Source organism: Myodes glareolus, chromosome 10 (genome assembly GCF_982192425.1).
Source record: "Myodes glareolus chromosome 10, mMyoGla1.1, whole genome shotgun sequence".
NCBI classification, from domain to species: Eukaryota; Metazoa; Chordata; class Mammalia; order Rodentia; family Cricetidae; genus Myodes; species Myodes glareolus.
The window spans coordinates 46,884,330-46,911,472 of record NC_142035.1 but is presented as its reverse complement, the minus strand read 5'-3'; the positions used below and the strand labels follow the sequence as shown (position 1 = coordinate 46,911,472).

At 35.2% G+C, this 27,143-nt stretch overlaps 1 protein-coding gene across 2 annotated transcripts; it reads left to right on the top strand.

The window, feature by feature from the left end:
• The first annotated feature begins 698 nt into the window (after positions 1-698).
• On the top strand, positions 699-21,700 carry LOC148120625 (uncharacterized). 2 transcript variants are annotated; one of them, XM_087911184.1, is made up of 13 exons: positions 699-1,115; positions 2,244-2,358; positions 2,514-2,687; positions 6,879-6,985; positions 8,216-8,353; positions 10,330-10,394; positions 12,026-12,059; positions 12,795-12,867; positions 15,984-16,080; positions 17,706-17,734; positions 17,819-17,891; positions 19,360-19,438; positions 21,648-21,700. In XM_087911184.1, exons 1-12 carry the CDS (start codon positions 880-882, stop codon positions 19,434-19,436), a joined length of 1,218 nt encoding a protein of 405 aa, XP_087767310.1. In that variant the 5' UTR covers positions 699-879; the 3' UTR covers positions 19,437-19,438; positions 21,648-21,700. The 2 variants fall into 2 exon arrangements, with proteins under 2 accessions (XP_087767310.1, XP_087767311.1); XM_087911185.1 differs by lacking the exon at positions 2,514-2,687.
• Positions 21,701-27,143: the final 5,443 nt, after the last annotated feature.

The following is a 27,143-nucleotide window of genomic DNA, read 5'->3' as shown; positions in this document are numbered from 1 at the left end:
CTGAGCACTGTGATTAACATGTGCTTGATCACATTCTGCTTTCTCGCATTTTGTGGAGTGAAAGACAAGATTGTATGGCGTGGGTGAAGGTCCGCAGGAAGAAGAGACAGATGTAATCTGGACTCTTGTGGGAAACAGGGAGTGAAAGGGGGCTCAGAGAGAAAGAAATAAGGTAGAAATCCCCTGAGCTAGGATATACTTACCAGGGGTGCATTGAAGAGATTTTATGTAGGAGATGGGGGCTGCATGTTTTTGTTTGTTTGTTTGTTTGCTGGTGGGGATCCTCTGCTTCAAAATCTAGCAGCTTCAGGAAGAGAATGATGGTGTTCAAATGGGGGGGGCTAGTGAGAATGGAAGAGGAAGACACAAGAGCTTAAGTTTATATGAGTAAACAAGGGAGAGAAGAGGGAAGGAGAAGGAGGAGGAAAGAAGAGGGGAGAAAGGTGGGGGAGGGGAGTAAGGGTTGCAGCAAGGGTCGCAGAAGGAAGCTGAAAAGGAGCACTGTCTCCATTGAGACTGACACGGATATTTACAGGAACACAGATTTGTTTTCCTGGAGAGATGGCCAGAAGCGACCTGTACGTGCACAATGAATGCCCTTAAACTCCAGGAATGTTAGCAGAGCAGGAGGCTCTCTCTTGCTCATGCGCACAGGAATGTCTGCCAGTGTTGCTTGGCAACCTGGAGTAGATCAACGGTTTCTGGGGGTGTTAGAAGCCATTTCCCCCACTCTACAACCTTGGTGCGAGACCTTCTGGGACTCTCTTGATTTTCCATAAGCTGATACTGAGTTTGGGAATTAGTGGGTGTAAAGACAAGTCCTTGGGAAAATCCGAAGGGTCAGGCAGGCACAGGCGACTGAGACCAGTAGCTTTAGTCATGGGGAACATGGTTCAGGGAATTAAGGAAAAGACACCTTTGGGATTCTGCGATGTCCCACGAAAAAACCTGTTGGACTTTTTATGTGACATGAAAAGTATTTCTCTCCCAAGTAAACCCAGATACAAACCTCTCAAAAAGATCCACCAGGCTGCAAGTGAGGGCGATGTCAAGAGACTGCAGAAAATGATACGTCTTGGGAAACACAGTGTACATGACAGAGACTTCAAGCAAAGGTAATAGTACCTATGAGCAAAAGGGAGGGGCTTGCGTAGAGGATGTGATATGGTTTCTGTTATGTTCAAAGATCAGCGTAAGGGAGCCAGGAGGAGCAGATGGCCTCTCTTGTTCTGTCTCTGGATCTTCAGCACTGCCTCATGACTTGCACACCAGCTGGAGGTCACTAGTCCAGTTGTCCAATCCCACCTACAAATTTAACTTGATAAATCACAAACTTATCAAGTAATTTTTCATCACTGATAGCTATTATGTAGCATTCATATTGCAGTGTTCTTTTTTTTTTTTTCATTTTGTTTTGTTTTATTTTGTTTTCCGAGACGGGGTTTTCTTTGTGTAGACCAGGCTGACCTGGGACAAGCTCTTATAGACAACGCTAACCTCGAACTCACAGAGATCTGCCTGCCTATGCCTCCCAAGTGCTTGGATTAAAGGTGTGCATTACCACTGTCTGGTCATATTGTACTATTCTTATAACCTTGTCGCTTTGCCCCTCTTAGCAAATTTAGAGACTTTAAGTGCAATTTAGAATCCTTGTAATTATTAGTATTTAAACATATCAAAAAATATTATCATATAGTTTTATGTACTTGAAATCTTGTTTGTTGAATAGAGTTAATAGTGATAACCTTAGATTGAGTTGTCAAGTGCAGGGAGCTATTCTAGGTATTTTTCATTATTTTATAATTCCCATTGATGCATCATGGTGTTCTGTGAGATAAGTACTACTTTTGATCTTTGCTTTACTGGTGAGAGATTTGATTCATAGTAATCCTAAGTAGTTTGTAGCAAGGTTTAAGTTATAATAAAAAACCTATAGTGATTTAATCTAAGGCCATGCTTTTACTATTCAACTTTTTTCTGGTAGGGGATAATACTCAATAGTAGATTAATTTCTAAACATGAAAAGAGGCCATGTGCTCAGTTTCCAAAACCACACAAAAGATACCAACAACAATATTTCCATTTTATTCTTCAGAAGGACTTAACTATTCAGAAGGTGGAAGAATCATATACCACTCAATGTTTAAGAATTATGAGCCATTGAGTATTTTATGATTACATGAGTAATTGTTATTTTTAAGATAGTGTTCTAGAATTTTATTTAAAATTCCTCATTCCCATAGGACTGCGCTGCATTTTGCTTGTGCCTATGGCAAGGTAGAAGTCGTAAGGGTTCTACTGAGAAATAATTGTGACATTGATGCCGTTGACATAAACTCCATCACACCTCTGATGAAGGTATGTATAGCTATCCAAATCAAGCATAAAATAGACTTGGGTTAAATGATTATAAACAAACATTCTCCATGAACATGTCAATATGCGGTGAAATTTATATGATGTTTATATTGAATTCTTTGAACTAGCCATCTGTTTCTTGATATAATCCCTAGGCTGTACAAAACTGGACATATGGATGTGTGTATACATTGCTGAAGCATGGTGCTAACCCAAACCATATGGACAAAAATGGCAATACTTCTCTCCACTATGCTGTGTCTGAAGGCAATCAGATGCTGGCTAAAAACTTACTTGAGTATAGTGCAGACCTGGAGCAAAAGAACAAGGTATAGTTCATGGAATTGTATTCTCCAAATAATCTGAAATAATGTGTGTTAATGGTAATAAAAGTAGGATTAACTCTGTAAGTTAAGAATTCAAGGGTTACTTGAATGGAAATACTTTGACATAGCTTCACTGTTTAAAAGTATGGCATCAAATAGGGATGCTTTGAAAGAAGTGTCAAAATATAGAATATCCAGGGCTAGTATTTGTGAAAATACTATGCTTGCTATATTTGTTCAAGGTAAAGCTTGTCTTTTAATGCTTTCTTTTCACTAAAATTTGTCTCTAACTTGTGTGAGGTAACATAATTGGAGAACAAAATTTCCCTTGCTAATGAAACTATTTTAAAACTCAAGTTAAACAGGAGACTTTTTAACAAATTTTAAATTTTCTTGCTGTTTACAAACACTATCAAATGATGTATTTTTCTATGTTAAGCCTGAATTGAAGAATATAGAACCAGAACCTTATCAGAAATAAGAAGACCCACCTGGAAGTTAGGCAACTGAAGAAATATATGAAAAATTATTACTATTTTCAACTTATGGTTTTAATGAACATTTTTCATTTATTTTGATCACATTCTTTCTCCTCCTGAAACTCCTCATATATCCCCACCCAACCACCTTCCTATTTATTCAACTTCGTGATGCCCTTCACAAAAAGCAAAACCACCACCAAAAAAACTCAAAAAACAAAATCAAAACTAACAGAATTATTTTAGTATGTGTCCCGCGCTACCGTCTTGCCAGCAAGAATGATGCGGCACACTTAGGATCCTTCTGCAGAAAAGCTTTAATGCGTCTTGAGAGAGAGAGCATAAGCTTACAAAGCGGAGACCCAGAATGAGGGGAACCAATCCCTTATATAGGAAACAATCCTCGCTTCGGACGTGTCACTCTTGGATTGGTCCGCTGCCCATCAACCCAGATGACGCCTCGGGAATAGGCAGGGACGCAGCAGTGGAAAGTTACCAAGCACATGCGCATTATCTTGTTCACCAGGTGATGAGGCCAGATGACAGCACCATCTTGTAATGGAGAATGTGGTTGCGGCCCTCTACAAGTATGTGCATTGTTATTGTGCCTCCTGTTTGAGGAGTAGTCAGTCTTAGTTTGCTGAAGTTAGTGAGTTACAAACATGCCTGTTGTTCAATCTGAGGAGCACTTTGAGGACCTCAGACAGGTAGTGAGTACCTGGTAGTTATGTGGAAAAGCAGAGAAATGATCAAAGAGTTTACTGGTGCATTTTCCTTTTTTTTTTTTTTTGAAAGAAATGACTAACACTTAGGTCAACACCTAACCTCTGTTCTCAAATCTACTGTGGTGCACCTAGATTGGGAGAAGGCGGAAATGAAATTTGCATTTTTGCATATTGAAGTGAAATGTGATTCCGGCTGCTTGTTCCTTGAATGTCCCCATCTAGGGGAACAAAGAAGTTTTCAGTGACTGAGACCTTTATCTTCTCAGTGATATGAACAAATGGTGAAGGTAATTAGCCATATGGATTAGAAATGAGGAAAGTTCCTATTTATTGCATGTACCTATGACCTCAGGAGAAGTCTGGACATTTATATTACATGTAGAGGTTTCTATACAGAGTTTAAATCTTTAAATCTAATTAGTTGTGGACAAAATATTTGCAAAATTGTGTCCTTGAAATTCTGAAACAGTTCCTAGAATGTGTGGATGCTCAAATCCAAAGGAACTCCAGAAGAGTGCAGTTGTATCCCAATTATCTTAGCCCCACTTTCCTCTTTTGCTATTTTTATGTTTTGGAAGGAAGTAGAATAACAATCACAGTGATTTTCTTATACAATAACCCCTTTTGCTTTAAGAAAAAAATCATTTGTTACTTCTAAAAGATCTTGAAAATAATAAGAAGCTAGACTTCTAAGAATTCTATGTATTATTAATATTCAGGTCAACAGATTCCAAACTAGTAATTACAAGGTTTTTGTCCCTACAACAAAGAGTAGCAAATCACAACCTTGACAATTGAGCTGTTACACAATATCAATGTGACTTAGTCAGTTTATAAAGCCTGGGTATCATATTCTAACATTTGTAATCACTGCAAAACTGTAAGTTAAGGACAGTGTTGAAAATGAACTGAATGATTTTACTTTGATACTCTTAAGCAACTAATGATTCATTTCATTAACGTTAGGAGAAAACAGAATGCAAATTGTTTAGTAGGAAGCATCACCTCAGCTTCTATCATCCTTATCTAAAACAGTCTGGAATGTTTGGTTGGGAGTGTTACCTCAACCCCTAACATCCTTATCAAAAATGTCTGGAATGTTTGGTTGAAAGTGTCAGCCCAGCTCCTGACATTCATTTCTAAAAGCTTGAGTGGAAAGTTCCATTTCAAGCCCCCTCCCCTGGGAGTTGCCACAGTCTAAACTCCACCTCCAAGAAAGCCTGACAAATGGTGACTGCTCCCCAGAGAGGGTCAAGACCACCCCCACAGGCTATTTAAACTGCCCCCCAGAGAAGGAACATGTGGTCTCTCAGGTTGTCCTTCCCCTTCCCCCGTGTTTTCCCCGAGGGCCTCCCAAGAGCTCTGTCATCCATTAAAACTGGGCTTTTTTTAAAATTCGATTTGATTTGGTGAAATTTGGATTACCTCGTTGGTGGAGAGACATACCCGGGCCAAAAAAAAATTACATCTGGAGGTCCTGGGGGGAGGGGGACTGTTTTTTCCCACTGGCCCAGGGCTACGTGTTGAAAGATTTTGAAAGACACCCTTCTTGTCCTTGGTTTCTACCAGGCCAAAATTGGTTTCATCTGGGTGAGTTCCCCTTTTATCAAGTACTAAGTACCGTTCATGGTGCCCATTCCTTTGTCAGTCAGCCATTGAAGATGCCTCCTGCGCCAGACCACTGACGTGACTAGCAGCGAGCCAGGCGAGGCAGTCCTCACCATGTTCCACGAGACAAGGTGTCCTACCATGGAGTTCTCACACCCCTCTGTTTTGTAACTCAAGAGAGTCTTATCACAGTGGACTCACTGTGGTAGATTTTTGAGTCCAGAGACTCAGAATAGACTTGTAAAAATGGAAACTTACAATATGAGGCCTGATCTCCAAATGCCCTTAGGTTGTCTTTTATAAAAATCCTTTTAAATTGGGGCTGTCTTACATCATACATACCTTAAACAAGCACCCGATGCCCATGGTTTCTGGGTGCTGTGCTCCCATTCCCATTCCTGTATCCCTTCCCCCGCTCCCCCTTCCTGCTTCATTAGCTGTTTGCTATTTGTCTCACACTGGGACTCTCTACAAAGGATACATTTTCCCTTTTTCCTTTCACTCAAAAACTGTATAGGTGTTGCGTCCTTATATTTCTGTTCCTTCTTGTAGTGTCTACTAATCTGGTCCTTAATGGGAACACTAGTGTTCTTCCCTGGTTTCTACCACCAGCCTACACCAGGATTTTTAAGTTGGTCAGCTGACATGGGTTCCTAAAAAAACTTTGTCTGTTAAAATAATGTAACCACACTATGCTTTCATGTCTATGTGTGTATGTGTGTTTGTTTCCATAGTATGCTTGTCTTATTTCTCTGTGCATATATGTGTGTGTGCTTTAAGGTTGTAATACTTGTAACTTCAAATTACAAGAGCTCTGATCTCCAAAGGTGTGTTTGGTTTTCCTATGAATGTATGCTCACCTATGAATGTATGCTAACCTATACAATAAGTTAATAAATGTAATTTAAAAGTTTTCAGTTGGCTTTGAGCATGTTTTGGTGCTCAGTGTCTGTACAGGTGAGGTACAAGTCTACCTCATTTTAAAATATTGATCTGGATATAAAAGTACAGCTAATTCACACCCAAATCTTTTGTTACTATGTGCTAGAGGGTGTAGCTACTGATGCCCAGGTACGGCATCTGCCCTTAAGAAAGTTTTAGAGGCGTGGAAATCAAATACACGTTTTCATATATTAAATGCCATAGTAGAAAGAAATGCTTGTAGAACACAGTTTTAAAATCATCTTTGGAAGGGGATGAGTGGAGTTCATGTGTCACACATAGGTAGATAGATGAAGGACATTTCAAGGAGGAAGAACGTGCAGTGGACAGGAAGGGAGAAAGCTGCTTAGCTTATTCACTCTAGCAAGCATTTATATTCGCAGGGATTCATTAAGACTCAATTAAGTTAACTATTGCAATGATTTTTAATTGTTTTACAGGATGGCTTTACACCACTTTTACTGGCTCTCAAGGAAAACAAAATAGAGATGGCGAAATTTTTAGTAAAGAAGGGAGCAAATATACATGTATTTGATGAGATGAAAAGGTACTGTTGTCTAAATTTTTTTTAAAAAATTGAGTGGCATACTGAAATAACAATCACACAAAGAAATACCAAATTTATGTGAAGTCATCAGTCTAATTAGGTAAGAACAGCAACGAGTTGAAGAATGTAACACAAATCATTTCTCAAAAGTTTCATATACCTTTATTATATTGATTAATGATTGTTATGTGAGTTTTTGGCTGAACAGCTGATATTATGGTAGATAAATGGGGTTTTAGTTTGGTTTTACTAATATTTTTAAGAATTTTGAACTTTCTTTATTAACTTTTATTCACACCAGAATTCAATCATTTTGCAGTATTTTTCCTTGTTCTTGTATGGTTGCCCTGTAAAATACCATATTAATAATCAAAAAAGTTGACAATCACAGTCTAATGTATGACTCTAATGTATGATTTTGAAGAATAATGAGGTCAGATTACCTTTTGATGATTAAGAGTTATTATTGCAGGATGCCGCTCAACTCCACCCTCTTTTTCCCTGTACAACTGGTATTGATATGTTTATATTTCCATAGTACCAGAAAAGGAAAGCAAATTCATTTTATTAGGAAAATGACATGAAGCTAAGTCATTGGTGTAGATTGTGTATTGGTGCTGTGAAGGAGATGCAGATTCATACCTGACTTCATTACAAGTCAGATATCTACTCGCTAGGTATGTAATCTGCTAGTGTTAGATATCACCAAATATGAAAAGGAGGATAATTCCATGGAGAAGTGTTCATGAGATCATTTATGGAGCACTTCAGGCAGTGCACAGCACATGATATTATCATTACCAACTGTAGCTACAATGAGTTTTATTATGAACAGAATATTTTATAATGCTATAGTTGCTTAAATAACGAAAAGAGTTTTCAATTATCTTGTTGGTTATGTTACACTAAACTAGAGAAAATGGAACCTGCTTAATTTACATCCTTATCTACTTAAGAAGAATAACTTTTATAGTGTTACATTCTATCAAAAGTGATGAGTCTAAGAATTCTACTGAGAATATGTGAAACAGTACCAGAGGCTTCTCATCCATTTTCTTCTTTTGTCTTTGGACACAGTGTACAGAGATGAATCCCTGTAACCATAAAATGTATGTGTGTAAAAAGGAAAATTACAAAAGCAAACAAGATACCAAATTTGTAAAATATAACAAAGTATTAACAGTTTTAATTGAAGTTCCTAATAATAAAGCTATTTCTGTGGTATTTCAGAAACACACTCTTATATGCCATAAGATGGGATGCAAAAGATATGGTCAGTCTCCTTCTGAAAGAAGGAATTGACTTTTCCTTTAAAGATATATTCGGATGGACTGCATTACGTTATGCTATTGAAGGCACAAGTAAAGGGTAGGTGTTTGCATTAGAATGCTAGTAAATACTAACTTGTAGTACAAATTACTACACAGTTTGTAGTAAAATCACAAAGTCTTTATATTCCATTACATAATATGTCATTTCTTACTCTATGTTGTCTTGGAATAGCAGTGCCTAGCCAATATGCAAAATGCATTAGAAGGCTTTCTTTGTCCCATGACTTGGTTTGGTAATGCTGTAGATTGAACCAAGTAGCCCATTTATGCTGGGCAATTCTGTCACTGAACTACATTTCTGTGTAGAACTGGACCTTAAAAATTGTGGACTATAACACTTTCCCATTTCATCCAACTACAACTCTATAAGTTATATTTATACATGTATTTATATATGTATATGTATATAGTGTCAGATACTTGATTTTCTAATTAGCGTGGTTCTCCTGAACAGAGTCTATTTCTCTGGTGGGCTTTTTTTCTATATATTACTCTTTGAATCTTGAAGAAGATGAAGTTTCAGGGTTTCCTACGTGCCAGGAAAGAAGTGGAGCAAAAAGAGGGCATTCTAGTCCCTCTTTTATTTCTACTGATTCTGTTGCTGCAGTGTTGTATTCACATTGTCCCAGAGACCAGTAGGGGTTGACCTTGCTATCCAGGCTGCCTTTGTTGAATCAGTTCTCTGATGACTGAAGGCAGTTCACAGTGCACACTTAAGTTGAAAAGTTACAATATTTTAATTGAATGGTTAGTCCCAAAGTTACATTGGTTTTCTTTGCCTTCTGGACTTTTAGTTTGTGCTACACTCTTTGTTGGTGATTAGACCATTCTCATTTATTCAGAACCTTATATGGAGCCCACCTTTTATTTTAATCATAGACCTTCATGGTTTGATAACTGTGAAGAATTTATCTGGTAGACAATATGACATGGGATCATGGTAAGCTGTCATGATAGTTCAAGTCACGTTGCAGGGAACATCACAAGTCTTTATTCATTACTGCCAGAATTTGGCCAACAGATCCCTTTGCATTCTGTGCAGCATCCTTTTCTAAGTGCTATAAGATGTGTGCCGACAGCATCCTTCTCTGAGTAGGTGTCAGTCTTAGTCTGTGTTTAAAAGAACTCATTCACATTATGCTTCATTGGAATCCATGTATCAAACAGGACAATTCATCATTCTAACAGGGATCTTCAGGTTCAGAGCTTAATTGTACAGAGGAGGACTAATAGTAACTAAGTGAGGTTTTAGAAACTCAGTTTTCAGGTTTGAGTCATTAAGAGTTTGGTAGTGCACAATCATCATTTTATTTAATGAAAATAAATACACATTAAAAAGTTTTATTTTCAAGTTGTTAAATAGCTCATTTGTTTCTTAAATTATAAGCCATAAAATTAGAGTGGCTAGCATTGAAATTTAGGGCTGGTGGTGGTTAATTCTAATCATCAAGTGATACAGTTTAGAGTCACCTGGAAGAGGAGTGTCAGTGAGTGATCCTTCAGACTGACCTGTAAAATGGTCAGAAGGTAACTGTCTTGATTCTTGATAAATGTGGGAAGATCCAGCCTACTCTGAGTAGCAGCATCCCCTAGGCAGGTGTCCTGACTCAGATAAGGAAAGAGTATGTGAGGAGCATGCAGGGCATTCATTTCTTTATGTTCTTGATGGTGAGCATGATGCAACTGCCTGCTTCAGGTTCCTGCTGTCTCGACCTTCCTGCAATAATGATATATCATGGTGGGCAAAAGTAAGTCCTTCTTTCCCTAATTCCCTTTTGCAAGATGATTTTACCACAGCAACAGAACTGAAATTAGAAAAAGATTTCATATTTTCTGGATAGATACAATAACTGAATGCAAAACTGTAAAAGGAAAGAATTCATTGGGTTTTACTTGAATACGATAATTCCTTTGATATTGTCTACAAATTCTAGAAAATGCAACATAATATAAAATGTTTTTCATATCAATTTTAAAATAGTAATTTTGCATTTTTCTCTTTTCATATGACAGTAGTCGGAAAATTCTTATGGACTACGAGGAAAAGTTACATATTAAAAATAAAGATGGCAGTCTAGGTAAGGCTTATGAAAATGTTAAGTGAATATTAAAATCACGATTAGATCAGTGCCAAAATATACTAGCACTTTTAAAATTTGTTTTATAAGCATGTACAATTGAAACTGCTTCCCATATTTTCAATATTTTAATTTAGGCAATAATACTCATATTCTGTTGCCCTAATTTTTAGTTATTTCAAATTAAAGTTGTCTCTTATAGTAATTTCAATGAATATTTTTTTTGTCTATATTGAGGCATTATTTCAACTATCTTATATGGCATCCATCTTACTGTGTAGTTGAGATTGGCTTTGAACTCTTGATCTAAGTTGCCATAATTTCTCAGTTGTTGAGGTTTGGGGTATGCAGCTTTCTTTATTAAAATCAATAATTTTTGAGGCTATGGATTGAACCTAGAAACTCATACCTTTAAAGCAAACTCTGCAGCCATCACTTTCTCTCTTAGCTCCTTTCTGCCTCTTGTTCCTGATCAAAAGCATAAAATATTTTGGAAAAAACTTTATTTTTCTAGCAATTTTCCACTTAAAGAATAAGGTTGAAAGAAATTACCCTCTGTACTAACATTACTGTTTAGCCCATTTTCTTCATGTTTGATATCATGTCTAACAATCTCAGGAGGTTGTTTATTTTAAAAGTGCATGTCCTATTTGTTACGTAGGTTCTCTGGAGCTGTGGATTGTAGCCAGGCTATCCTTTGTTTCACAGCTAAAGAGGGCACATAGAGGGATACATGGATTTCCCTAGGAAATGGGGAAATAAAAGAGATCTCCTGGGTAATATAAAGGCTGGTGTTGGGAGGTTGGGTAGTGAGAGGTTGATGGGAGGGTGGAAAAGGGAAGGATGGCTTTGGATGGCTTGGGATCTGAATACATATATAAAGGACATGTCAAAAAGATTTCCCTAGAAGATTCCTGCTAGTTGTAAGTTCTTTTACGCTTAAAAGTCTCTTTATTCAGCCCAGCTCAAGACTGATATCAGACAAATCTAAGGCTATGTTGCACCAGATATAAGAACACGGAAACAGAAATAGCTGTCATTGAAATAATTTTTTAACATCATTCCTGGAAGATATTGACTTGTATAGAGCTTGCTTTGTACCTGAAATGTCTTTGCTTGGTCTTGGTCTAGCTCCATGTTTATCATGCTTTGAAGTACAATGTTAATAGGTTGACCTTCCTTAAGATAATATTTCTTATCATAAACAGAAATTTGCATCAAATATTTGATATAATTCTTTCTGTAGTAACATAATAAAGAAACTCACTTAGAATGTTGCTAATGTCGCACTGCACATATATTCTACTGTCTGTTCAGCACTGAAAGCTCAAGATTCCATTTAAGTCAGTCTCCTAGAAGTGAGTTACCATACATGCCATTGGATATTGCATCTTATGGCAAATTATTGAAAAATTTAGTGTTCCTCCTTTGGGCCTAGTAAATAAAAAACAGGAAGCAGCTTTTTTTATATATTAATTACTCAATTGGCAATAGAATTAGCATCCACCATAGGCTATGTTTTAGACATGGTATGAAAGGAATATTTTCTAATAAACCTTTAGAGTCATATGTTTTTGGTATTTTTAGATTTTTTTGGTTCTACTTAAAATGCATTTCTTTTTCTTAAATAGAATACAAGAATTCTGAAGAAAATTCATTGGCCAAGTAAGATTCCTATTACGATAAAAACCATGTTTTCTAAATTTGGAATGTGTTGGTGAATAAATCATTGTTCAGTATTCTTACTCTGTAGTAACCCGAATATTTTATTGTTAATGCTAGTTATTCCTTGGAACTAACATAATAAATGTTCAACGTTTTTCCAATTATAACACTGGTTTTTCTAATTGCACAGTTATTCAGAATAGTTCTTCAATTACTTGAATATCAGTCTGCCTTGGATTCCCATGCGTCCCCTTACTCATTAGCATAAGTTGACAGAAGCCCATGTAGCCCTAAAACCTAGGTCAGATTAGTTTAAAAAGTCAAATTTTGTGTTGAAATAAAAGTATTTTACATTGTTTTTTGTTCTGTTCTCTTTGGGAAAGACAGTCACATTGACTATATAGACATTTGGGCTTCTATCTCTCTGTCATCTATGTATCTATGTATTTATCTATCTATCTATCATCCATCTATTTATTCACATATCTATTTAATTCTTAAAATTAGATTTAAGACATTTAAGATGTTTGAGGGAAATTCTTTTACCATTTTTAGATAAACAGAAATTAATTATTTTTTTCATAGTTGTCCTCATAATAGAACATCATGACTTCCATGTTTTATTTAAACAACTTAAGTTTTTAAGCAGGCTTTCTTTTGGATTAAAGTAACAAATTTCCAACCTTTTTTATTTAACGTGCATTTATCTATTTTTATTATGCATTTGCTCTGTAGGAACCCCAGTGATCCTACTTCTGTGTTCACCTTGCCCAAATCAAATGAGGATGATGATGATTTTAATGACAAGGTAAAATTTTCCTTCTTGAACTTAATATGTTTGTACAGAAATGTGTTTCCATGGTATTTTCTCTTGAAATTCTGAAGTGGTCTACCTCTTGCCATTCTGTTGACAACAACAGACAATAGTCAATTGGTGAGAAAAAGACTTTTCCCTAAGATTGTGACCCGTGACTAATTGGATAGTTTTTTTTAGTTTGATAAACAACAAAGATCAAGGAACTATTCTGAAGTAAAAGGGAAAGGTGTAAAATGTACAATTTAAGAGATTTGTATTAGGAATACAATTTCCATAGAAGAGGAGATTTTAATTATGGCAAATAATATTTGATTAAATGTCACTTACTATGACTTATGAACCATACTAATAAGATAATGCTTCAGAATTACAATGAAGAACAGATTCCCACCAGGGGACACAGAATCTTTATGGAAGATTGATAACTGCCTTTAGAAATATCTCCAGCTAGGATATCTCATGTCATTTTAGCAAAACTATTCACCTTAGCATTGATAGTCTTTCATAGCAGCTGTAGGCTTTATTTTTATTTTTTATTATTTAGTGCCTCTTGTGGGTTTATATCTTGAGCCCAGGTTGTAAAGTACATATCAAAAGTGTTCTATTGCACAGTTGCCGGCCCAACTTCAGCATTCAGAGCTGTTTTATAGTATGCTCTAATTCCCAATCATCTGTTAGCTGTTTGAAACTGGTTTAAAAAAAAGCACTAATCAAGATTTTAGTCATATTTCTCCTTCCTGATGTGAATACTGAATACAAAATTACAAACATTTGAATAGTATTTGAAAAGGACTAGTTCAAAATCATCTGGACGAGCAATGAAAGCTTTTGCATAATGGATTTTTTCTTCAACCATGAAGTACCATTTTATATGACATATTAGGAAAAAGAATTATTATTATGTGTTTATAGATTGATAGAAAATTTGTTTTAGCTTTTATATGAGAATGTACCTTTTTTCTTACATAATATTAGTAGTTATAAAGACCTAAATATAGAGTCACATGAAGTTTCTCTTCTAGAATTGAAAACTTTTATTTGATGATGAAAAATTTCTACGTAGCAAACGTCACCCAGGGTGAGGTAGTATGCTTTATTTGGCATGCTCCAAATCAAGCTCACAATTTATTATTTTTTTCAAGAGAGGATTTCTCTGTGTAGTGTTGGCTATCCAAGAACTTGCTCTGTATACCACTATGGCCTTGAAATCAATGAGCTCTGCCTGCCTCGACCTCCTGAGTGCTGCGGTTAAAGGTGTGCACCACCACCCTCTGGCAAATTTAAATATTTTTAGTTTAATTTTTAAAAATTTCATGTATGAGTATTCTGCTTCCATTACTTTCAGCCTGTCTTCTCTCCATTCCAGCAACTTATGTATATGTCCCTCTCTGCTCTCAAATTCATGACCTTTTATTGTTTTATTATTTTTACATATGTAAATTTGCAGATACATACACTGTATATATAATATACATTATCTATTGAGTACATTTAGTCTTTTTCACACAGAGTAGGCTTTAAGTTAATCTAGACGGCTATTGATTACCACTAAGAAGAAAGTACTGCTATTGCATCCCCCTGATCTCTTGCTCCACCAGCAACTGTTATGGTTCTAATGCTCTGCAACTAGGAAAAGCTTTTGGTTGCTTTTCTCTTCTAGGATCTTGCATAGTGTGTTTAATTGCAATGAAACAGTTCTCATGGAAAAGCATTCCAAGCAGTCCCTGCCAGAATTTTTTCAAGTTCCATATCTAATGTGTATGGTGTCTCTAGTAACAGTCTTGTCTCCAAATTCATGAAAGAGACCAAGAGCAACCTGAAGAACCTGTATTTCTTTGGCGGGGGTGGGGGGTCTCTTGGAATTCACTGTTCAACAAAATAAAGACAAGTGTTCCTTGCCTGGAGCTGAAGATTTCCTTAGCCAGCCTATGGCTTTTAGGGAAGTAGCATCTCCTACAGTGGTATAACTTCTTTTAATTTATTTATATATGTGCACACATATATCACATATGCTTTTATGTAAATATAAAATACCGTTTTTCCTGATGATTTTCAAGGATCCATAGTCTTATTTAGCACTCTGTCCTCTCTATGTGTTATTATTCTCCTTATCCGATAATTAAAATCTCTTTGTCCCATCTTCCACCTTCTAGAAACCTGAATCATAATTTCTGCCTCACTCTAGAGTTCATCCCTGGACTTCCTTTATATTTTTTTCTTCTATGTTTAAAAACCATATGCTTGTTACATCTAGAATTACTGTTTTGAAATTGAGGGTTTTAATAAAAAAATAAATATTTGGGAAATATTCCAGAGAGGGGGAAACACATATTTCTCGTGAAAGCATAGTTATGTTTTGAGTGCCATAAGGGGAAATAGAAAAGTCTGGGGTTAGAAATAGTTTTTGTAGTAACATTTTATTTGTGTTTTAATTAAAAAAAAATCCTTGCCTAAAGTTCAGAGAGTAAAACAGCCTTACTGGTCAACCTTAAAGACCAGGCAGTGGTGACACACATCTTTAATCCCAATAGCCACACTATCTTACCTAGTGTGGCAAACCTGGTGGTAGTGATACACCCCCTTAATCCTAGTGCTAGAGAAGAATATAAAACAGGAGGAGAAAGCTCTCAGTCTCAGTTTGATTCTGAGATTCCTGGAGGCAGGATCTCCAATTCAGTCTGAGGTAAAGGTAAGAGCCAGCAGCTGACTGCTTTGTTTTTCTAAAATTCATGTTAAACCCCAGTTAATGTTGTCATTAATCATGCAACAAGTTTTATTTTTTCTGGAGGTTTAAAGAGAAGTCATTTAAAAAAGGGATACTCATTTTAAATATGGAATGTAAGAGTTAGATAGCATAAGGTTAACTTCTTTTATAAAATATCTACAAGTAAGCAGTTTATCTATGATTATGTCTCTTCTATTTTTGTTTTACAAAATGGTGAGAGATAGATTTAACCTAGAAAGCATGTATAAGGTTTTGTATCAAAATAATTGTGTTTTTAGACATATTCTTTTTGTTTTATGTGTAGTTTCTTTTAAATTGGGAAAATCATGTATCTTAAAATGAGTAAGAAAATATTAATTGCTTTATTTTCTATGAATTTTAGCTGAGTTCTTTGAAGTGTGCTCCTGCTAAATATATCAGTAACATACATGGGCCTGGAGGTCAGAGAGACAAAAATGAAGCAAAAGAAACAATGAAAGGTAACATTTTTGTTCTTTAAAAATGTTATTTGACAGAATGTTGGTTTATGGCATGAAAACTGATGAAATCTCGTAGCCAAAGAGCTTTTCTTTCAGTGGATAACCATAAAAAGTGTAAGATAAATGGCAACAATTGTAACTCTTACCAGTGTTTAACAACATGTAAAGCTGAGACTCTCACTAAAGGAGTTTTATTGCAAATACCAGTTCATGCCATTCTTACATGAAAGGGGAAATAAGGAAAAAATGAGTACAGAGAATGAGTAATATTAAATGCAGAAAAAGTGAGGAAATAAAGAAAAAAGGATAAAGATCTTAATGCACAGAGTATGGAAGCTAGGATGTAAAGGGTTTAGAATATGGATCAAAAAGAAAAACATTGTTTGCGTGTAACAAAACTGGCTTGAGAAGTAAGAAAAACATTTCCCACTTTTTATCACCATCTCACTGTTGCAAAACATCGTTCATGTATGATGAGCTGTATCATACAATGGTAGACTTACTTTACTTTAGATAACCATAAACACTACAGGGTCAGTTATACAAGTGAACTAATGGTACAGGGTTATGTGTTATCAGGTAAAATATAAGGTTTGAACAAAGATAATTAATAGTTTTACTTATAGAAGTTCAGGAAGTCATCACCAGACATGATCTGAAGAAGTACAGGACAGATTCCATACATGGCACGAGGCAAAGAAATATTGAAGCAGACAACATAAAAACTATTCTTTCTCAAAGTTATAGAAATTCGGGATCAATCATAAAAACAATATGCTCAGGTTGCTAAAAGCTATGCATTTTTTACAATATTTTCTCAGGCAATCGTGTCTCTTCTGTGTATCCATATTGTTCTTATTTTTAGGTAAACATAGAGAGGGCTTTTGATTGTTAGTGGTGGTGGGATCACATCAAGAGAGAGAATACATCCTCTTTTCTTGAGCATAAAAATAAAAATCAAGGAAGAAGCAAAGAAAGGAAGAATAGGAACTAAATTTTATAAGACAATAATGACAATTCATGGCAGGAATAAACCAGTAGATGGAATATATAGTAATTTGAATTTGGATTCAATCTCATGTCCTCTGTAATGACAGCAAATTTCCCAATGACATTATTGCTTGTGTGAAAATGCTTTGTTGATCACAAAATACAATATCTTTGGAGAGAAAGATATGTTTAACTCATTTATGATATATCACAATGTGTCAAAATTGTGTCTTAAAGTAAATGTCTTTAATGTTCATATGTAGCTTGTAAAGATTTTGTAATTTTTCCATGAATAGTCATTTTAAAGCACTGACAATCATATTTCAGAAGTTCATTTGCAGTAATTTCATTTTTAAGTTCACATACCTCATAAAAATGCTTACTAAACTTTTAGAGTATGTCTTATTTTGGAAATGTTTTATTTTAACTTCATGATTTTACTTTTTCAACTCGATCCCAAACATATTTATCTAATTGGACCAAAACAAAATAAGCAAAAACAAAATCTAACATTCTCAAAATTTAAATTACCATTTCTAAAACTACCCATGAGCATTTAGTCGCACACAGATTCTGCTTATGTGGTCAATGTTGTGATAAAATATTACTGTTTCTCTGTCTCTTTCATGTTTTAGACTCCTTTAAAAAGCATCGTGCCTCAAAGGTAATAAGTGAAATATTTTACATCATTAATTTTATACTGTATGAAATACAGAAATTATTAATTATCGTTTTCAATGCCACACAGTCTGTGATTGGAAAGACAGTTGTTCTTGCATATGAAGAATCACTGGCAAATCAGGAGGAGTCAATGCATGCAGGTAAATCTTGCAGTATTGGTGTCTATGGAAATTTATTTCAGCGTACTTGAAACATTTACAATGTTCTCTGTTGACTGAAGTTTCCTGTTCAGCCATGTCCCTGCAGTCATTAAGTCCCAAAGAAATTACACAGAGGTCTACATTAGTTATAAACTGATTGGCCCACTAGCTCAGGCTTCTTAGTAACTCTTATAACTTACATTAGCCCATTATTCTTGTCTATGTTAGTCATGTGGCTCAGTCAGGCTTATTCAGTGAGGCAGTCACATCATGGTTTTTCTGTGATTGGGTCAGGACTGCCAAGGAATGTGTTTCCTTCTTCCCAGAATTCTCCTGTTCTTATTGACCCACCTCTACTTCCTGCCTGGCTACTGGCCAACCAGCATTTATTTAAAATACAACTGACAGAATACAGACCATTGTTCCACACCAGTTCTCATTTCTTTTGCTCCTTCCCCAAGTATCATTGGTGAATTTTCTATTAGTGCAAAGATTTTGGCTAGTTGTATGTACAGTTCTTGTTTGTCACCTGCCCTCTGGAAGAACTAAACTAATAGTGGTTTTCCTGATATTTTAGCGTATTTCTAGACAAATCCTAATATTAAAAGAATCATCTCATTTTCTTACCGCAGATATGTCATATTCTCATAGTTTGTGTCCTGTGTCTGACTAAACTTACCATTTAATTGCCAAAGCAGATATGTATTCAGTACAAACAATCATAAGATATCTACACAATTCCTTATCTCATGGCAATACATCTAAGTACTAATAATTCTGTTATCAAATAAAGAGAATGGCCAGCCTCTTCATGTGTGATTTCAAACATTACTGCTAGTTTGAGAGTAAGAAGGAGAGACATTGAAAAGGTATTTACTTCTAGGAGATGTTTTGATTAAGGAAGCAATCAGGTTAAAAAGAATCCAGATCTTTTCTTTAGGTAAAGAGAAGATTAATATAGGAAGACTTCACATATTATAATCAATATTGAATGAGGACAGTTCTGATAGTGGATGATTGTTTTCCACATATGAGAAAGAGTATCCCATATATAAATAAATTACTAGTTATTTTTGTAAAGCAAATGTTTAACACTTAGGTTAATTTTAGTTGTATATTAGTGTTCAATGTGAAGACATCCCTTGTTATCATGATTGAAACTTTTATTTCTTAAGGTTTGTTCACTTAGGTTGGATGGCTGTATTTATGAATGAATCTTTGAGATGTGTGTGTATGTCTGTATCTTGAACACAGTGCCATCTACTGCCTGTGTAAGTGAACTACTGAATATTTAGATGATTAGAAATAACTTAGGGAACAAATTATCCAGCTCCATGTTATATTTAAATGGAGCAATCATTTGAAAACTCATTATTTTCAATGTTTTTTACAAAATTTTATAAAAATAATTATATATATAAATAATTTCTTCATGACTTAATTAAATAATACATATATTTTCTAACAGGATCAGATATATTTACCCCTGAATCACTGGGAGACAATATCTCAGATGACAGTGAAAATATTCAGCTGTTGGTATAAAGGTATTTCAGTTCTTTTTTTCAATAATGCTTGCTTTTGTTTAATTGCATAGCCTGGGCAATAAGGAATTAGTATTAGGTCTTTAGTTACCTGTCAATGTTTGAAGCAATTTAACCAATTAAAATAACTTAGAATATTATTAAAATCTAAACTGATTTAAAGTTAAAATCTAACTTTAGACTGTAATAAAATTTGTTCAAGTACAATCTCTGCCATTTAAAGTATATCATTTCAGTAGAATGAATATATAAGATCTAATTTCAGCTTAATGACCAAACAGCTACAATTTTGAAAATAACTGTATTTGGTTCACAGTAAAGGAATAGGTTTCTCATCATTTCAAGTATGTGATTACATATTGGCCATCTATAGTGTATTCAGTCTCTTTAATTGAGGGAAAAATAGAGTTGCATAATCAATCCCAGTGCATTTTAGGAATGTCCCTCCTTCTACTATCAGGCTTCTGGTGACAGAGGGCTGCCTCCCAACAGTTTTGCTTATTAATCTTTATTGTCAGCTCTACAAAATTTGGAAACCCATTAAGATATTTATGTTTGACTTGTATGAGAATATGTTCTCTGGAAAGATTGATTGTGTAATGTAGAACAAGAGCAAATATGAGCATCAGCCCAGGTGTTACCTGTTACCACCACAGATTGAGGAAAGGAGGAGAAAGTAAGTTGAGCACCAGTCTTCTGTGTCTTGTCTGCTGTCTGTTTGTCCATCCATCCATCCATTCATCTGTCCATCCATTGGTCTGTCTGTCTGCCTGCCTGCCTATCTATCTATCTATCTATCTATCTATCTATCTATCTATCTATCTATCTATCTATCTATCTATCTATCTATCTCTTCTCTCTATTTCTTGGCTTTGCTTTTAATTTTTTTTTTGTTTTATGAGAGAGGTTTTTCTCTATATCTCTGAATGTTCTGTAACTCATTCTGTAGACCAGGCTAGCCTCAATTTCATGGGTCCCCTTATGTCTGAGTAATTGGATTAAAGGTTTGCACCACCGGGACTAGAAAGCACATCTGATCTGGCTTCATGTTTCATTCTCCTTCCTCTTTTATATATTTACCATAGCACTGAGATGAAGATGCAGGCCATATGAGGGAAATTCAGAAAGTCAGATTTAGTACTTCATTAACCCATGTATCAACTTCTCCTTAGAATACCAACTATATCCCAAGACTTAGACTTTGCCTTGCTTTTATCATCAGATGTGTTAGAAGAAACTTCACTTGCAATTGTCTTTGAACCACAATCTTTACATATGTAAGATATGACTACTCCATGAAAAGAATTAGTATACTGGAAATAAAAAATATGTTTTAGACCCTACATTATTATACTTAACATTTATTTAAAAAAAACCTTTTTGAGGAGAATGTCCCTGACTTTTCTGGTTTAACTGGGTGTCCAAGAACACCCAGATGTCCATGTGCCTCATCATCTTGAATGCTATAAATAAGTATATAACATCACTACAAGATTGAGGGTATTTTGATATATTTCTCTATGTATGGAGTTTTTATTTTATATTCCTTTCAAACAATCTCCCTTGTCTTGTTTCTTGTGAACTGTTCTAGTACTTATTATTATTCTACAATAATTTTGCTAATGTTCACCCTCTTTCTTGTTTTTCATTTGTTTCTTACTAAACATTATTTCTGATGACTAAATATTTAGCGTTTTGATGTGAAAGTAGCAAAACCACAAAGGATTTCAGGATTTTATAGATTCATAAAGACTAGTCAAAATGCTATTCACTCCATGAACTTACATTTAATATCTTTGGGAAAATGATTGTTTTGATGTAAAATATTTGACTGAAGACATTCAATAGGCCTCTGTGAACATAAAAGGCATGCTCAAGTTTTATTCTAACATTCTTTAATATAGGACAGATTTCTTTATGTGTTTTAATAAGAGATTGATCAATTTATTCCATGTATTGCAATGACAAAAGGATCAGAATGTGTTTAGAAACTGAACCAAAAAAAAGTGAATTAATGAAAGAATTGGAAATTTAAAAGACTGGGTAGGGTAAAAAAAGTTTTTTTGAAGGAGACTTGTAATTGGAACTTTTGAGGAGTTGTATACATAGTAAATAAAATAAGGACTCAAGATACTGAAACTTACCTGTAAATGAATATTAAATTTGAGTGTTTGAATGATTCTAACAAATATTTTGTTTTTTATCTTTGTAGGAACTGACAACCAACCGTATTTCTATGGGCAAATAATAAACAATTTGAAACAATTGGAGGAGTTTCTATACCAGATAAGAATATGGATTATTTACTGTTTAACAAGTTCTCTCATGTACATGTGTATGTGTGCATGTGTCTGTATGTCTGTCTCTCCCCACCTATCTCTAATTGTATTTATGACATATATATATATATATATATATCAGTTTACAAAGGATATGACATAGATCCTTATAAATAGGGTTCTAAGTGGAGTTGAATATATGTTTTTGTTACTTGGCTAAGGTGAGATTTCTCCTATACCTCCTTTCCATCTCACCAAAATTTTTATAACAGGGTCAGGAAGGTGCCATTCAGCCACCAAAGGAGAGAGATGTGCCAGAATGCTGGAAAGTTACTAGTATGCCACAGCCTCATGGTCATACATGGTTTAATAGCAATTGGTTGATTTAAGTAATAAGATTAGCCAGGAATATGCCTAAGCAACAGACCAGGTGGTGTTGTAATTAATATAGTTTCTGTGTGATTATTTGGGTCTAGGTAACCAGGAATGAAAAAACAGTCTCCAGTTACAAAGTGGCACCCAATGTGGGGTATGGATCTACATAAGAACTAAAGAGAGAGAGAGAGAGAGAGAGAGAGAGAGAGAGAGAGAGAGAGAGAGAGAGGGCTTTTAGACACACAAATACAGGAGTCAAACAGAGCTTCTTGGAGCTGCATCTTTTTAATAGATAGGCTCTGTTTGCTGACAGCGAGCAGAGATGCAGCTCTTTTAAAAGAAGACTTCTTGACTGAGCATTGGCAGCCAAAATTCCTTGACTTCTTTAGGAGCAGGGAGGGGAGCAAAGAAAAATGTAGAGCTCAATAAAAATCAATAAAGAAGAGCCAGCTTCCTGGTTTATGCTGTCAGCACAGATGGACAGACAACTCTGATTCTGTTGGGAGGTCTTGCATTTAAATGGGGTTCGTGAGCAGAGTGCTACAAACTGCTTGATGGCAGCATAGACCTGTTGTATCCTTGGAGCTGGGACAGTAAGCATGGCTCACAAAGTTGGTGAACATGGCTTTGCTATGTTGGATGGGGTAGAGCCAACAGACAGGACCCTGGAGTTGGTCCTAAAAATGGCTCTCTGCCTTTAGAAAGAAAAAAGGCTCTCCTTGTCAGAAAATGTAATATATAATTTAAAATAAAAGATTAATATATAATCATTTATAATAGTCAAAATTATAGTCATGTTACTTAGGTTTTCTAGATATGTAGAGATATATTTTAGTTAGACAGACTCTCTTCAAACCTTTCAAAGACCTACAGAAGATGGCATTTAAAATATTTTAAGAACTTATACTTTTCTCAATAGTGAGACATGTCTGCTTCTGGCAGAACCAATTACTTCAGAGAGGTTGGTGGGCATTGAAGAAACTTGTTATGGAATTTGCCTTCACTGTGACAAGGCTACTCATTTGGACAAGAAACTTTCTTCCCTGGACTGCTTAAATGTATGCTGTGTGAACTGTACATGCAGAACCCACAGAAAACCAGCTGCTGAACTTTCCAAAAGACAAGATGGTCCATCAGGGCTCCCGCTTCACAGTAGAAACTACCATACATTCTGCAGCACACAGAAGAAAGCAACTGATGAATTTTGTAATTATAAGGCAGAACAGATCTTCAAATTTCCTGGTTCTTGGAAAAGTCTGCCAGACACTCTGGGTCTGTAGGCTAAAGGTGGATGCCCCAAAGATACAGAGGAACTTTTGGTGACTGTCAGACAACAAAATGTCTCTGTCAATTCTAGATCATTGGAAGTTGTTTACAATGTACTTCCCATTTACTTAGGTTATATTGTATGCTTCTAGGGTCTTTGGCGGGGTTGAAGACAGATAATTATAGTTTTCTTAGTTATGATAAAAGATAGATTAAATATAAAACTTTAGGCTCACAAAATATTGGAATTTTAATTGGTGCTAGATACTTGTTTTGTATATGTAACTTCACAATGTTAGAGTTAAAACCTTCTTTTATTTAGACAGAAAAGAAAAGATGATGTTTAATTCCTTCTTCTATGCTGTGAATGTTTTATTATCATTGGTTAATAAATAAGATCCTTTAGCCAATGGCAGGACAGAATATAACTAGACAGGAAACCAAACTGAATGCATAGAGAAAGAAGGTAGAGTCAGGGAGATGCCATGTAGCTGCTGAAGGATAAAGATACCAGAACACTATAACCTTACTGATAGACCACAGCTTAAGACACAGATAGAAATGAATTGATTTAAGATATAAGAATTAGCCAGGAATATGCCTAAGATATTGGCCATGTAGTTTTGTAATTAATATAGTTTCTATGTGATTATTTGGGTCTGGGTGAGAGGGAATGAAAGAACAGTCTCCAGCTACAAGCAAGTTTCTAAAACTTCTGATTTTAAACTCACTTCTAGGTTATTTTATGCCTAGACCCTCAAAGTTCTTGTTGCATATACCCACATTTGTTAGGATTTTCTGTTTTGAATTGGAATGACAAAATGTATACCCTTGACTCTGTGAGATGCTGAAACAAAAAGTTTCTTTGAGAATGGAGTTGTGGTTTGATCTCATTTATGTGACTGTTTTCTGTGTAGTAAAGATACAAAATATACCCATGTGTAAATAGAGACTATACTTTCTTTCCTCCATCACCTAGACCTTAACAATCACAAGAAACTCTATTAATTACAACAGTGTTTGTCTAATGACTAAGGCATATTCCTAACTAGCTCTTATATTTTTGAATTAACCCATTTTGCAGCTTATATTTTGAATTAACCCATTTTGCAGCTTACCACAAGTCTTGTAGTTTAAAGGTAAGGTTCTAGCATCTTTCTTCTTTGGCAGTTACATGGTGTCTGCCTGACTCTTCTTTATCCCTGCATTCAGTTTAGTTTTTCCACCTACCTATATATTCTGCCCTGCCAAAGGCTAAAACAGCTTCTTTACTAACCAATGGTAGTAAAACATTTTTGTAGAATCCAACAAAACCCATGAATTGTATGACACTGATGATTATCTACAGATTATTTATATTTTAATTTATATTTTAGTTAAAACTCTCAATCAATGTTAATACTAGGTCTGTAGTAGAAAAATCATAAGAATATGAAATAGAAAAACTATGTTTTCATTATTTTTCTTAATCTGTCAAGCTCTCATTCCTATAAAAAACTATAATAGTTTCAAAGATATATATTCCAGGCTATAAATATAAATTAATATGCTTACATGTCTTATTCTCTTCTTTTTACATGTAATTCTGGTATGTATGCATGTGTTTATTTGCATAAATTTGATGTGTGATCTAACTTAGGACCTCATATATGTTCTTTATACTTCCTGGCAAGAAATTAAAAACTGATGAGCCTGGTATATACTAGAAGCAGAGAATCATTGAATATTCAAAATGAGTCATTTCAACATAGAATGCTATGGGAGGGAAAAAGGTTCAGCATGTGACAAGCAACTGTGCTGGGGTCAGAACTTAAGTCTGTGAAGTGTTTGTTGTGGAAACTTGAGGATATGTGTTTGACCACTAGATCCTATAAAACAGTATGTCTTGGATTATGCTAGTAATTTCAGGACTTAGTCCACCTGGCACATATGCACCACCCTACACGTGAGCATACACATGCACATACACACACACAAACACAAGCACAAAGAGAGAGCAGAATGATTTAATGCGATCCATTTCAAATATCTCTCAGTATCACATATATAAGTTCTCTATATATAAAATGCTTACATGCTTAAGTAATTATGAGTGCTTTATATATTTTTTATATTGGAATAATTCAAATTTGAATACATGTAGTATCACAGCAACATTCACTGCCTTCTGAACTATGTCACATATTTTATATTTTAAATAATTTCTCATTATATGTTCTTGTACTATTCACATTCATGCCATGCCTATTGACAGTGCGATCTATCTTAGTTTCAAATGAGAATGTCTTTTATTGCATTGAGACACATCTGCTCCTGGCAGCACCAATTACTTCAAGAAGATGATGGGCATCAAAGAGGCTCCTTATGGCATTGGTTAGTCATTTGGGCAAGTCTTGCCTGAACTGCTTGATGAACTGGTCATGCAGGACCCACAGAGAAATGACTGCTGAACTTGCCTAAAGGTGAGATGATCCTTTGGAATTCCTGCTTCATGAAAGAGTCTATGAGACATTCTGCAGGACGCAGAAGAAAGTGACTGAAATTTCCTTCTTCATGGAAAAGTTTGTCAGATACTATAGGCTTCAAGCCTGAAGATGGATGCCCCAATGGTACAGAAGAACTTTGGGTGACTGTCCAGGCAGTAAGATGTTTCTGTCATCTCTAGAGTTTTGGAAGTTGCTTACAATGTACTTCCTGTTTACTTAGGTAATACTATATTCTTCTGGAGTCTTTGATGGAGTTGAAGAATTTATAGTGATAGTTATAGTTTTCCTTAGTTATGATAAAAGCTAAAGTAGCTATAAATGTTATAACTGTTTGATACCTGTTTTGTTATGTAATTTTAGTATGTTAAAATTAAAGCCCTCCTTTTTATTTGAAAAAATAATATTCAAACATTCCAATTTTTTGTATGCATATTATTTATGGAAATGGTAGTTCCATGATGTGGAGACCTGAAATTATGAGCCTATTTCCACTTTGACCAAATGTTAGAGAGTTGGAATTTATATCTAGTTCCTTAAAGATGATTGTGCTTCTACCTCAAACAAAGGTCCCACCTAGTTGTTGGTCAGAGAGCTCTGCTCTCTCAAGGTCAACAGGTGTGATTAATAACCAGACCTTGTACTTCAGGAATAGAGAAGTAGATCTGTTCCCACCTCAAGCAAAAGTCTAAGAATCCAAATAAGTTCCAGTTCCCTATATGCAAATAACTTGGGATTCCATCCAAGAATTGGTTTTGCCTACAGAAAGCTTTGGTCTAGGGTGTGAGCATGACTTGGTGACTTGTTTTATCCTAGCAACAGAATGATTAACTATGATTGTAGCCCATGACTTACAATTGGTATTGATATGTTCGTTTTTTTGTTTGTTTGTTTGTTTTTGTATCATGTTAATGCAGTCTTTTGTCTTACTCCTACCTTTTGGGGTCAGGGTATTTTAAGCAGTTGGAAATTAAAAGAGGGCAAATTTTCAGTACTCACTGGAATTTCCTCTTGATTTTATCCTATATGTTTCTGTTTTATTATTTCTATTTGTGTCTTCATATTCTTTACTACATTTCTAATCTCTATGCCTTTACCATGGTGACAGGCATTTTTGTTGTGACTGGTCCCTGACACCATCATGAGTATGTACGTCACAAGAAAAGCGATGTTGTATTTATTTACTTCTACTGTACTTGAAGCAAATTCTCTCGTTCACTACTGCACATGCCGGGCTCATTGGCCATGAACTTCCAGGTAGTCTTTTGTTTTTCCTTGCTGTCTCACCATAGATGTCTTGTGATT